This window comes from Silurus meridionalis, chromosome 21 (assembly GCF_014805685.1).
Source record: "Silurus meridionalis isolate SWU-2019-XX chromosome 21, ASM1480568v1, whole genome shotgun sequence".
Lineage (NCBI taxonomy): Eukaryota > Metazoa > Chordata > Actinopteri > Siluriformes > Siluridae > Silurus > Silurus meridionalis.
The window spans coordinates 16,845,866-16,860,810 of NC_060904.1; the positions used below are offsets into that span (position 1 = coordinate 16,845,866).

Sequence of the window (14,945 nt, forward strand, 5' to 3'; positions counted from 1 at the left end):
TGTTTAAATGTGAGGAAGCATTAAATGAGAAGCCAATTGAGCTGGCAGTGATGGTACCACCCAAGATAAGGGAGGAAGAATTGCGGAGATTACGCAGGAGGGAGAGTGTAAGGAAAGAAGATTAGTTCAGTCAAAAAGAAATACCCTGAAATTAGGCCACTTTGAGTAAGTATTCAGAACTTTCAGAAGTGAACAGATCTTTCATGTGGAGCTTGACAGTGCTGGCAAGTTGCTATTATTGTATCACCAAGTCACTCTGAGATAAACGAGGGTTGTTTTTTAATTCTAGTGGCAAAATTTTAAAGTGTATTTGAAGTAGTGCTTGATTTTTGGGCTTTCCAATATTGTAGTTTCTTAGCCAGTTCTTTTAAGAGTATGGTATTAAAAGTCTATTGTTTTTTGAACTTTTGCCCATGTAGTCTGAAGTGGTGATCACTAAAACATCTGTAAGCATAATTTATCTTTAGCAAGCAAGTCAACATACTACATCTTAGGAGTTGTGATGGTAGATGGTGGTTCAGTGGTTATGGTTTTGGGTGGTGGTCAGAAGGTTGGTTGCACAAAGTATAAAATGTTCTTTCTTTCTTTCTTTCTTTCTTTCTTTCTTTCTTTCTTTCTTTCTTTCTTTCTTTCTTTCTTTCTTTCTTTCTTTCTTTCTTTAAAGGGCCTTGCTCAAGGGCCCAGCAGTGGCAGCCTTATTAAGTTGGGATTTATCTAAACAGAAATCCATAGTCTTAACGCCTGAGCTCCTGCTTTACCTTGCCTTTACTGTAGCTTTGTGCGTCTGATCTAAAGGTCACGAATCAGCGAGGCAGGTAAAGATTTTTCCCACCAGTGCTTTCGAACCTGCCAGATTATTTAGAGAAAAGAATTTTACTTTAGTTATATATATGTGGCAATAAAAGCTTTTTCTATTACGGGTTTTTACTCCATCTCCAATTCACTCTTGAACCAGGTAGAACTTTGAAAGACTATATTAAGGGAACAAAAGGGGCAAAAGAAAAGATCTCTTGAGTGAAGAACCCACACTTGTGTTCTGAAAGAAGCCCCGAACCATCGCTGCACCATTCAGACAGCATAGTTTCTTTGGTAAACGTCCCATTGTTGAAGTGGATAATGTGAGTCCAGGGCGAGATTGCCTTTAATTGCGGCAAGGCAATAAAACGTCCATCTTCAGCCGAAGGCAGGAGAGTCAGGACTGTGTGTGTGAAGGCTTGAGCTGCATTTTAATGCTTTCTGGCCACAGTGCACACACACACTGGTTTATGGTCAGAGATGTTTCAAGTTAATATACATAATAAAAAATGCAGATCCTAAAAGATTCTTCAGTCACTATTTTCGAGTGAATGTGCAGGGATTCTGTTTGAATTGCCTTAATGCACTGCAAGAATGTATCATATCCTTCATCTTTAGACATGTTCCTTTAAGCAACATAGGATTATATAAATGTATAGTATATGGTTTTTTATATATATGTGTTTGTTTTTATCCCTACAGGTTGTCTGGGACAAATATTCCGGTGCCTGTCGTCAGCAACAAGAACTGGCTTCGGCTCCATTTCGTCACCGATAACAGTCACAGACACAAAGGCTTTACTGCTCAGTATCAAGGTGATTTCATATATATATGTATATTTGGGGTAATTTTGGTGCAGTTAAGGGAAATGCTAAACATTAAATTGCTTATTATATTGATCAAATTAGGTAATCAATTAAATTGGAACAAATTAAATCAATGAAATAAAATGTTATAAATGGAAACCTACTTAATATAAACCAAACATAAACTTATCAAACTTATATAAGGGTGCAGTCAGCGTTCACATTCATCACAAAGGTGTTCAATAGGCTTGGAGCTCTATAGCAGGAGATCTTCCACTCCAACCCGTGATGTCTTCACATATGCTTGGAGAATGCAGGTGTCCAAGTATTTCTGTCTATATAGTGTATAAAGGGACATGCCGCCTAAACAGATTTAAACACATGTATTGTTGATATAAAAACAAGAAGAATGTTCAGTGGGGTTTGAGTGAATCAGGCTTTGTGAAGAACACTCAAGATCTTCCATTCCAACCTTACCACCAAGAGATATATTTTAATGGAGCTTGCTTTGTGCACAGAGGTACGGTCATGCTCCAGCGCAGGGATATTGTCAACCTATAGCATATAAAAACTTCCACAGTTGGGGCGAAGAAACGGTTTTGAAGGAATAAAATCCATGCGTGTGCTGAAACCGACTAAAAGAGTTGAAATTGTACGCATAATTTTAATAGTACTAAGAAATTCATTTTAAAAAACCCGCAAAAGGGATTAATGCACTTGAGCAGCAAGCAGATTGTGGGGTTTTTTTTGTGTGTACAAAATAATTAACGGTCAAAAAAATAAAACAAACACCATTATGCTGGAATTATTGCCATAACGACTTAATTACAGTTAATCACAGGCATCGACGGTCTCTGACAGCTGTTTTCAAATCTCACTCTTTCTTAAGTCAAATAAAGCAAACAATGCCATTTTCGAAGAACGAATCCTTACGACGTGGGGATGTTGAAGGTGTGAACATACTGTAACTCAGTAAGGCTTGTCCCATAACTCAGCCATGTGCATCACTCTGATATCTCAATTCCTTTCCGCTCGATTCCACGGCGATATTGCACCGGATGACAATACGACTTTGAAATTGAAAAAGTCCTCCGGCTTCTGAGAGGAAGATTGTTAGCCCTGTAACATGCTGATCTCTGCGTCTCAAAAGAAGCATGTCTCCGTCCCCGTACGTCCATTTCCTTTCACTCATATTTTCTCAGCCCTGCAACAAATGGAGCTGGAGAAGATTGATCTTGGTATTGTAGCTATTCTCTCAGAGACCTGACTTGTCCAATTTGATTTGTATGTTATCTTTCTGAACAGTGAAACGGTCTGGAGACTTCAAATCAAGAGGGGTGAAGCTGCTGCCCGGGAAAGACAACACAAGCAAATTTGCTATAAGTAAGTCCCATGTCTCTTTTTTGGGTTCAGAAGACTTTTGCATGACCTGCACTGGTTTATCTATTGATTGACTAGAACGGCATCAGATCGGCCTTCATAACAGAGTCTATTATGGTCAATGTGGCAGCAAAAATTAAGAATACACATCAAGTATCAGTGTAGGCCAATAGGCTGCATGTAAACTAGAATGTACAGTACAGCACAAGAGCACAGGGGCAAGAAAACAGCGCAATGTAATTGAACGAAACATGATTTGTCGAGTCATCGGTTTCCAGTTAGGAACATTTTTATAAACTAGAACTATTAACCATGACAATTTGTCCCAGATGATATCGTGCTGTAACTACAGTATACATATGTTTCAGGACTTAATCTGTTTTTGAGGTTTTACTCGCTGAAGGTCATTCAAGAAAAAAACACTAACTCATTGTGGACTTTGGAGTCATAACAAATAAACGACCGTGTTTGTACCGTCTAATTAGTGTAAGTTTAAAGGTTATTTCAATATTTACATCGTGGAAGTTCTTTGTGTGGAGAATTGGGACAAGTGTTGGCTTCAATCGATTTCCTAAGCCCCCTGTCCAGATTATTACACTTACCTTCCAGAAGTTAATTGCCTTTGTGGTTGCCAGATGTTTCTTGAATCAGGAAGCAGGAAGCAAGTTATTGCCAATATATTGCTTTAGTTCGTTTTTGTTGAAAGCATGATAGCAGAGGCGGATACAAGTACAGAGAAGAACGTTTTATAAGAAACGGACAAACAATCCAAATCGGGAGGCAGAATCATGGAACAGGCGAAACGACAATAATAAACTATTCAAGGCAAGAACGAGAAGCAAGAACCCAAAATGAGATCAAAACCAGAAGATGTGAAACATGAAACAAAAGATGTTTGGTTATCGTTAGAGAACTGAATGATTTACTCCACCAAGACAAAATCTAAACGGAAACAGTATCTCACAAAAGTGAGTACGCCCCTCAAATTTTAGCGACCAGGGACATTACTATAGAAATGAAGCTTGAATATATTTTAGAGTCAGTGTGCAGCTTGTATAGAAGTACAGATTTACTGTCCTCTGAAAACAACCTCAAAATACAGCCATTATTGTAAGAAAAAAAAAAAGACAAAAAAAGTGAGTCCACCCTCAGTGATAAAGCTGTACGTGGTGTAAACATGCAAACCCACATGTCCTCTACATCATGTTCATGTTTTTGAACCATACAAATTTGTGTATCTTGTATTAGAGCAGTTGAAATGTGGTGCTTTGAATCCAGTTCTCTCATACTGACCACTGGATGTTCAACATGGACCTCACAGTAAAGAATCTCTGAGGATTTGAGAATTAGCATGGTTGCTCTCCACAAAGATGCCGAGGCTGTAAGAAGATCAGGATCTCAGTATTATTGTATTTATGTATGTATTTTTTAGATTTATTATATTTGTTCGTACTTTATAAAACTTTATAAAACACTTCAACAATTAAAGATGCCAAATCATGCCGACAGATGCTAATCGCGTTAATGAAATTGTAATATGGGAATAGGAAATATTTAATATTCTATGTCATGCTTTTAATTTTTCTATTATCATCTTTTTATTGTTCATCATTTTACCAATGGACAATTAATCTCGATTGTGAACATCTGACATGGATGAGATCTCTAACCAACAACACTCTGAATGATGGTTCCATCATGTTTTTTAAGGCTTTAAATGATCAAAAGAGTCAAATCCATGGCTTTGTGTGAACCGCCAGCATGCTATGAGTTGGTGCACTCATCTGCTAGCACCACTTTGTTATTACTATTTGGCCTCACTGAAAATGCCAGTGCTTAGTCACTCGGCATTTTGAAAACGTTTTGAAGGAAACGGGATCCATCAGCAGAAGTGAAATGGATTCGGAGCCGTGCCTCATTGCTGACTTTTGATTTGCTAATGACGCTTCGATGATCGGGAACGACAATTTAAAGCTCCGATTGAAGCCTTTAAAGATGACGCACTCACCCTGTGCATTCGAAAAGCAACACTTTATTCATAGCACCTTGGAATGGAAAGCAATTTTGTTGGTCGAAGCGACTTTCTTACCCCCGCTAAAGATGCGGTATGATGATTTCTGCAGCGCAAATATCGCCATAAACAAGGCGGCTAAAGTTTCGAAGCGTGTTAATGTCAGGGTATAGCTGTGGATTATTACATCAGCTCGTTTCTGTGCATTCATCTGGAAGAAATTTCCACTTTCGGGATAATGTAAAGTATGTGTTTGTTTTGACACGTTTTGGAAACGTTTTTGAGAAGTTAAAACATCAAGCTTGTTGTGCCAAAGGCAAGCGAGGCTCAACATTAATCAAAGTAATGACAAATGGACAAATAAACTAGTATCCGAGTGAATACCTTTCCTTCTTCCTGAGCAAAAACTACTAGAAATACATCTGCTGCCATTGTTTTCCATTTTTCATTCTTCTGAAACAATAATGTAATTTCTGATCCACCAGCCCTCATGGGGCTCGAAATGATTTCAAGAGAATAGAGAATAGCAGTCTACCTCGAGATTTACACGCAATCTAATGTTTTTATGTCCACTGACATACGTGGCTGTGTATAATATCTATCTATCTGTCTGTCTGTCTGTCTGTCTGTCTGTCTGTCTATTTCTCCATCTGTCTGTCTGTCTGTCTGTCTGTCTGTCTGTCTATCTATCTCTCCATCTGTCTGTCTGTCTAGATAGATAGATAGATAGATAGATAGATAGATAGATAGATAGATAGATAGATACTAAATACACTATAATAATCTACTTTTGATCTAAATCCTTTTTTGTTTGTTTCCAGTATAAAAAAAAAAAAACACGCCAGCTATGAAATTAAATAATTCTGTCTTAATACATATTCGAGTCATTTATCAAACCAGGGAAGCAAATTCACATATTTTCCACCTGCGCATACTCAATATCGACTAATCTGAGCCATAATTCTCTTTTTTCTTTTGCCACGCCGAGCAGGCGTGGCACCTATTACAATAAAGTATCGATTCATCTCAACCAGCATTGTACCACTTTCAGATACTTAATTACCGTAGGATAGAGGTTTTTATTACCCTCTATTTCACAGTGGCTGCCTCGTACTCGCTGAATGATGAATTATGAGGGGAATTATTTGCCTCCGCACCGGCTCATTCGGTGTCCCTGTACACCAGCAAACACCCCCGTGTTAATCAGCAGGCTCCTTAATTTACCACTTCGACATCAACCGCGGCTCTGACAGCAATTAAGGCGGGTTTACTGTCGCAAAGCGTTCATAGGGTGATGACAAATGCTTTGTGTTTATGGTCATTTTATATAGTTAGTGAGTTTATGGGGATTTTCAAGAGTTAGTGTATAAAATTTGAATGGAATTGCCATTGTTGAATTCTGGATTCTGATTGGTCAGAGAGAAACTAATTGCTAGGTTGTATTGTCCTTGCTGATAAATGATTAATTAACCGATTTAAAAATGGATCCTGGATAAAAATATCTTATAATTATATTATTTTATTATTATAAAAAATGATAATGTTAAATGTTAGTACTGAACTCTGAACAATAAAATAACCATACCATAAAAAATGTGCTAAATGAAATAAATATATTTATATAATTAATATATAAAAAATTATAAACAATATAGCGCTTTCCGTGTAGCGTGCTGTCCATCGCGTAAAAAAAAAATAGAGCATGTGGCATCAGTGATTTGCCTTTAGAGGACTCTTATGTAATGACAGCGGACTGGAACCCGGAAAAACTATCAGTATGGATTTTTGGCGATAGACGATTGTTCCAGCAATCAAATATCGGTGCTAATTAATCAGCAAAGGTCGACCTCTAATTGAAATCATAGGTTGATATTATTTCATATACATTTATGGCCTAATCCAGAGATTTATTTTTTATTCACAAAGGAGTTAAGGGGCAAGGGCCTTGCTCAGGGGCCCGGCAGTGACACCTGAGTGATACTTGTATTTAAACTTAAAGCTTGTTGATCCATACTCAGGGTCGTGCATAATGCCATGCTGTGTGTTTTTGCCTCGAGAAACCTCAAGAAAAAAGTGAAGCAGTAGTAGACTGTAATAGTTTGCAGCAATGCCTGTATTACAGCTTCCTCTCTTTTTCTCTCTGCAGTGAACGAAGGTGGTGTGAAGCAAGTGTCCAACGATTGCTCAGACCCAGGAGAGCCGGAGAACGGCCGCCGCATGGGCCATGATTTCAGGTAGATCTTGTTTGTATGTGTGTTCCTCACATAAGGACTGAGGTGATTCAAATAATCTCAGGTTATACTCGTTCGTTCTCTGACTTTCTTTCTGACTGTTTTGAAAAATGTTGTTTGAATGGAAATCTTATGCTCTGGAAGCATTGGCGCCACGGTCGGGTTCACGTGTGACAGCGATCACGTGCTGCAGGGCTCCAAGAGCATCACCTGCCAAAGGGTTGCGGAAGTCCTCGCCGCATGGAGCGACCATCCGCCCGTGTGTAAAGGTGAGAGACAGGGTGCATGAGACGGTTACCAAAGAGTTGCGTTCCCATATTATAACCTCTGTATTCATGCTGCGTTCATATTAAACATGTTCATGATCACTAAGCTACCACCTCCCCATACCCCAGGTCTCCTCACCACACCTTCACCAGTACCTGACTTTATTAACACCCTTGTATCTGAATAAACACAAATCTCCACAATTACACTCTAAAATCTAGAGTAACATATTCCCAGAAGAATGGAGGTTACTATATTGGCAAACAGAGTAAATGGGCTCAGGTGTCCACAAACTTTTCTCTATATAATGCATGTAATGCAGGCTTATGCCAGGTGTTATAAAGTGTCATTCATGCTATATCACGTGACTCCATGTTACTTATTGTACTTATCAACACCTAATGGTGTGTTCCTCATCCGTTCACCACGTTCACCACTCCGAGGAACATCCTGTTATACACTGAGGTTTGGACCGAATGCAAAGATAATCTGTTTTCTTTAAACACATTTCTTACACATTATCTCATATCCTCACCAACTCAGGAGATATGTTTATCTAGTGCACTTAATAACACGCTCGGCTGCGACTCGAGTCGTCTTATCTCTTTTCTCTTTTTTTTTTTTTTGCCACATGTGATTCCCGTGATGGCTGTAACCCGCTACAGGCTTGAATACATACATCCCCTACTCCCTCATCCTCATTTGTGAGTTATATTTCTTTGATTCTTTCAGTCAAAACGTGCGGCTCGAACCTCTACGGCCCGTCTGGCACTTTTACATCTCCCAATTTCCCGATCCAGTATGAGAGCAACTCGCAGTGTGTGTGGATAATTACAGCCAGTAACCCCAATAAGGTAACACACTTTTATATATACACACACATACACACACTCCCAAAAGGACACTGACTTCGAGTTGATACGCGTACGATGTGTGAGCATTGTGGCTAATTACACGCAGGCTTTACCACTCAGCGGCTTTGATTGTTTCACAGTTATGAGCACTTATTTTTTTTTTTTAATGACTTTGGACATTTTCAAGCAGTAAACAATCATAAAAGGAAGCTCCCAGCTGGTGATGATGGTTCAAAGTTTTATATCATATAATCGAAATGGAGCTGATTTTAAGTGCAGGCCGGCAGCATTTGTGCCACGTACAAAAATCTGCTGTTGGAGCTAAAGTTTGTGTGAGACACACACACACACACACACACACACACACACACACACACACACACACACTTTTCCGTAGAAAAAAATTGGAAAATTCATCCTGTTTTTTTGTTCATTTGAGGAAGTGGCTACATTGTGCACGGTTCTTTCTGAATCCATGTGTTGATTAGCATTGAGCGTAATTTAGCATCAAGGCTTTCACTTTGGGGAGAAGATAAAACAAAACAGAACATCCAACAAGAAGTGAATAAGTGCACTGCCATGTGACTTTGAGGTGTACTCCAAACTTTAGAGGTGTATATAATCAATAAGAGACTTAGTGAAGCCCCAAAGCCTTTCCTAAATGTAATTCGTTACTGTACTTAAGTCGCTTTTTCACGCATCTGTACTTTACTGAAGTATTTCCATTTGGGGAGATTTTTACTTTCACTTCACTACATTCCAAAGTCAAATATCTTCCTTTTTACTCAACTACATTTTGTGCTAAATTTGTCGTTTCTTTTTATTCACGAGGATAAAAACATAACTGTTCAAACACGCAGCGATCCACCAATCAGGGTCGAGCGCACGCTCCGTTTTAAACTTGTTTTGATCGGCGCTCGGTGTATCTACTGATCACCAACATACAGTTCAACAGAACATTTAGAGAGGAATAAATCCAGACTCGTAATCGCCTCAACACCTGGTCTCATTCGTACGATTTTAGGCTCATGATCATTGTAATAGAAATCAATCCGTATTTGATTTATTAATATCATTCTATTAATAGATCAGTGTGCTGAGAGTCACATTCGAGTCTTTTGACAAAAAAGGAACATTAAAACCATAATAAATTATAGTACATTGGATACTTATGTACGTTTGAAGGCAAATAATTTTGTACTTTTACTAAATTGAAAGTTTAAAGAGACACTTTTACTGGAGTCATATTTTAATTTGTAATATTTCATATTAAAACCTTGTCCACCATTTTCAACTTTAAAAAGTAATTCCTTCATTCACCTTTTCTTTGGTGACCCCTCTGTTAACCAAAACCTTACACTGACACCTGAGACTCCTTACACACACACTAAAATGAACCGAACATCTTCAGCTCATCAATAACATTTTGATGGAAAATAGGACACAAGCCCTTCTGAAGGAGAAATTCAACATTAATATCAACAACTCTATACACTGAATCTTCCCCTTCTGGCCAATCAGCATCCAGAATGCTTTTTATTTATTTATTTTTTTGCTAATCTAAATGATTCACATGTTTTTTCTCAAATAATTGTTCACTTACACGCCTCACTAGTTCACTTTATCCCTTTGAATAAATTGACACTTTTTTCTTTCTCTGCGCCGAAGCCCTGAAGCGCTTTTGAAGCTCACTATGTACCTGTGTGCACATGGGCAGATATATATTTGATATATTTTTCCGCGACTCATTGACCATTTCTGAATCGCTAACTTGTATACTCAATCGCTGCTAAATCTGCATCCCCGGTGCTGCTCTACGATGCAAATGGGTCCTAAATGACACCGTCAGGCGATATTACAGCATTTTTCTTAAGTCACATGGAATTGCTGTGATTTAGTTTTATTGTTGTTCTCTGGGGCTCATAATGCATAAAAAGCTAGAGAGTGCATCATGACATCATTAATGCCATGAAGTGATTGTAAGCACGGATATAGTGGAGGTATGTACAGTTCTAAGAGCTGGATTAGCATGGTCATGCATATTTTCCTTGAGAGGAATCGGATTCTAACGGGAAGCCATCATCATCTGAGTGAAGCCAAATGGCCATTCATTACAGTTCTATCCAGAGTTTATCAAGAGTCTCTATCATGCAAAGGAGGCATGCGTAACCATGATCCAGAAATGCAGCCATCTTCTCTGAGTCAAAGCTCAGTTAAAATGTACTAAGGCAAACTGGAAAACTGTTCAGACAAATCGGAATTTGTAAACCATCAGCACCCCGTCCCCCAGACTAAAGAGGAGAGGGACCATCTGGCTTGTTTGTTTTCAGTGCTCAGTTGATAAAAGCTGCACCTCTTCGTAGTTGAAGAGTCTGGGTGCTGAACTGGACTGTCTGCAGTCTAGAAACTGCCTCCATTTGTAAACATTTGGTGCATTATTAAACCAAAAATACAACAAAGGACACCCAGAACTGTTGAGCAGTTAGATTCCTGTTTTAGAGACATGTGGGACAACATTCCACTCCCTAAACGTTAGCAATTGGTCTCCTAACTTCCCAGAATGCTATAAAGACATGATGCTACACAAGAGTACACATGGCTTTTTTTTTTACTTTTTTGAAACGTGTTGTAGCCTAGCCTTATTTTTTCCCTAAAAGAATCTTTATTCTCAGTTTAAACATTTAATGTTTTTAATGTGCTATTGTGAATAAAATATGGTTTAAAATGATTTGCAAATCATCGCTTTCTGCTTTTTTTTACATTTTACACAGCGTCCCAATTTTTATGGATTTGGGGTTATAAAGCATGATGATGAATCAGGCTGGTCCAGAGAGCAGTAGGGGAATGCTGTTCAGTGCTAAGGCAACTGTAGCAAAACATCACATAAATTCCAGTTCCTGTAAGGTTTTTTTCTCTCATATTAAACTGATTTCTGATGCCACAAATCAAACTGAATTGAACTGAATGTTCTTGGTTTTAGTGTGTGCATGGGAAATTCATTTCAATGCTCCACTATGTACATTCTAATCCTCTGCTGGCTGATTATGAATAAATAGAAGCTAGTAATTTGTACATCACGTCTGCGTTAACATCAAGCGAGCGAACGTAATCCATGAATCCTGAGATATGGGACAATTTTTAATTGAAACAGCAGTGCAAACTGAACACGGGTCACTGGGGTAAATGAAGGGTAATTTATCGCTAACATACTGTATGTTCCAGCGAAGTGCCGGCTCTTATTAAAAGGCTTATTATTCGTGTAAATCATTTTTATTTGGCAATTATTGCTCGGCTGCTCACAAACAACATACGCTCAGGTCTTGTGGAGTTAACGGAGTGAAAATGAGAGGCCATCGAAAGGTCGTAGGAGAACTCCATGAGATGTGTTGTTCTCCACCTTCCCAGGTGATCCAGATCAACTTCGAGGAGTTTGACTTGGAGCTCGGGTATGACACGCTGACGATAGGAGACGGAGGAGAGGTCGGAGACTCCCGAACCATCATCCAAGTGTGAGGACTGATTTTTAGCTACATCCTTTACTTGGTGTACTGTTTATTGTAATTTGGTTGTACATGAACATCTGGAACATCTGGATTACAGGATATTAATGCAGGCAATTATTTTACGATCATTTAAAAAATATATATTTAAAGAAATAAACACTTAACATTATTAACTTTATTAACCTTGTAGGTTAAAGAACCAGTTCTGCATTTTATTCACCGTCCCACAGCATTTTGCTAATTATTATATTTTTATATTAATGAAAGAATGAGCCATTTTACTTTTTATCCATTTATAGTTACTTAATGTTGTAAGACAAGTATAAAACCAGTTCCTGTTCCTCTTATTAAATTTTATAACAGGTATAAACTGCTGTTTTACCAGCTTCTCTCTCTCTCTCTCTCTCTCTCTCTCTCTCTCTCTCTCTCTCTCCTCCCTGTCTTTCCTTCCCTTTCTGACTCCTCTCTACTTCATACCTCTCTTTTCCTTTCTTTCCCTTCAGGCCTACCTCTCTGTCTCTCCGTTTTAATCTCTTCCTTCCTGTCTCTCTCCTTTTTTTCCCTTGTTCTCTCATCCTCCATGCTCTCCCTCTCTTTTCTTCTCTCTCTTCTCTCTTTACTCCTCCCCCCTTCTCTCTTTCTACCCCTCACTTTCTCACTTACAACTTCCTCTTTCCTTTTCTCTCTTCTACTCTGTCTCTCTTTTCCAGTCTTCCCTTCCCCAATTGCAATGCAATATTGCGAAAGCATGAATAGAAAAAAGAATGCACAGAAAACACTTCTACTACTAAACAATGCAAAATATGAAAGAAAAAAAGGAAGTACAGTAATTGAAAGGAAAAGATTTGAGCAGTGGACAAAATGCAAGGTGCCCAACATATTAACGTAGAGTAGAACTGTAAAGTGTTCACTGCACTGTGAAGATTTTTCCTTCTTCAATAAAAAGTAAAGAAAATTTGTCTGATTGGGACGAAGCACTGAAACTGGACAAAAAAAATTCCTGACTGATGTTTATTTACTTTTCGGCTCTTTGAAACGTCGCGGCAATGACTAAAAATGCGTCATTGTTTTGTAAAGCCTCCTTTTTCACACGCGGTCCACACAGAGATGTGAAAAAGTCATTTTTTATTTAATCCTAAATGTATCTTTGGAGAGCGTTTTTACATTGGTATGAGATGCAAGTATCCCACAATGCAGCTGTTTATCCCAGGCTTATGTATCTAAAGCGTTGTTTGGTGTGTTGCCAAGCCGGAATCATGTTTGTAACCAATTTTAATGCCCTGCAAGGACGAAAGTCCATCTCCTGCCAAAACAAATGTAGATAAAGCACATATCAAATAATTGACTATGTATAACCATGTGCTTAATGCTAGTGATAAAACTCCTGCTGTCAATACCGATAGGATGGAATGAAGACGTATGATTTCCCCCTCCAGCGAAAGACTTGCTTTATGTCTTGTCTCGCATTCTGTTTGTATCGGGTTCCTTGTCATCCTCTTCATTAAAGAAACTTTTCAACTGTCGGTCTGTGCAGTCTGACTGGCAGCTTCGTGCCTGACCTGATTGTCAGCATGACCCATCAGATGTGGCTCCATCTGCAGTCAGACGAGAGCGTCGGCTCCATAGGCTTCAAAATCAACTACAAAGGTTCGTCCTTATCATCAACCTCATTTCTAAAGCGTTTGAAAACGCCGTTTGTTTGTTGCCTCACACACGCTCGTGGCTCATGAACAGAAATCGACAAGGAGAGCTGTGGAGATCCGGGCATCCCTCTGTACGGCTTCCGTGAGGGAGCGGGCTTCTCCAACGGCGACGTGCTACGCTTTGAATGTCAGTTCGGATTCGAGCTCATCGGCGAGAGAACCATTTCCTGTCAGAACAACAACCAGTGGTCGGCCAACATCCCTATCTGTATTTGTAAGTAAACCTATTACTTGATAGACATAACAGAGTAGCAAATACACCAATCAGGCAGAACATCCACATTATTACATTATAACACTGATTTTCTCTTCATCATGGCACCTGTGGGTGGGATTTATTAGGCAGCAAGTGAACATTTTGTCCTTAAAGTTGACGTTTTCAACAGACGAGCTCCTGTAGCTTAAATTTCTGCAGAGGTGCATGCTGTTAATGATGAAGGATCAGGACTGTTTTGGCAGCAAAAGGGGGACCAACACAATATTAGGCAGGTGGTCATAATGCAAAACTGAGTCATAATGAATCCTAGCAAATTCATTGCAAAATCTAGTGGAACATCTTCCAAGAAGAGTGAAGGGAATTATAAAAGTGAATGTGGAATGTGATACCATACTTATGTCCAGGTGTCCGCAAACTTTTGGCAGTATAGTGTGTATATAGCAGTTTCAGTGGATTTGTGATGAACCAAATAAATTGCTGGCAGAATTTGGAATCTTAAACCCCCTTCTTTTAGTCTTTTTTTTTACTAATTCACTCCATCCCTTCTCCTCCTCAGTTCCATGCCTGTCCAACTTCACCGCCGCCTCAGGAACGGTCTTGTCCCCCGATTACCCAGAAGGCTACGGCAACAACTTGAACTGCGTGTGGCTGATCATCGCCGAGCCGGGAAGCCGCATTCAGTTGGCTTTCAACGATTTCGACCTGGAGCCGCCCTACGACTTCCTGACTGTGCGCGACGGTGAACTGCTCGGCCGTTTCACTGGTGCCGAGGTGCCGTCGCACCTAACCAGCAACTCCAATATCCTGCAGCTGGAGTTCCAGGCCGACCACTCCATGTCCGGCCGAGGCTTCAACATCTCCTATAGCAGTACGTTCATTCAATTCTTCAATTCTTCACTGTAGGAGTGAGATGCAGCTTTTATAAATCAAGTATTCTGAGAAAGTCCAGTTTCAAATAAAGTGCTTATTCAGCATTTTGATTTTTTTTACAGAGGATTAACTAAATATATAAATATTTATATTTTTAATTTCTCCTGAGATACTCTCATGCGCTTACTGGGGCATGTGCCGTTTTTTCCTCTGGTGTAATCAAAGTAATCCTATATGTGTAATTTTATTTAACACGGCTGAGTATCCTTCCACATACAGCGTTAAATAGAGCTCTTTAATAGGGATGA

The 14,945-nt window shown here is 39.2% G+C and overlaps 1 protein-coding gene across 1 annotated transcript in view; it reads left to right on the forward strand.

Annotated features, from left to right (window-relative positions):
- Positions 1 to 14,945, forward strand: part of csmd3a (CUB and Sushi multiple domains 3a) — a 232,042-nt gene that overhangs the window by 67,301 nt on the left and 149,796 nt on the right. Inside the window, 9 exon segments of the mRNA XM_046833559.1 lie at positions 1,498 to 1,610; positions 2,907 to 2,984; positions 7,139 to 7,226; positions 7,368 to 7,492; positions 8,223 to 8,344; positions 11,750 to 11,853; positions 13,382 to 13,494; positions 13,582 to 13,764; positions 14,324 to 14,635. Coding sequence (XP_046689515.1) covers positions 1,498 to 1,610; positions 2,907 to 2,984; positions 7,139 to 7,226; positions 7,368 to 7,492; positions 8,223 to 8,344; positions 11,750 to 11,853; positions 13,382 to 13,494; positions 13,582 to 13,764; positions 14,324 to 14,635 — 1,238 coding nt within the window.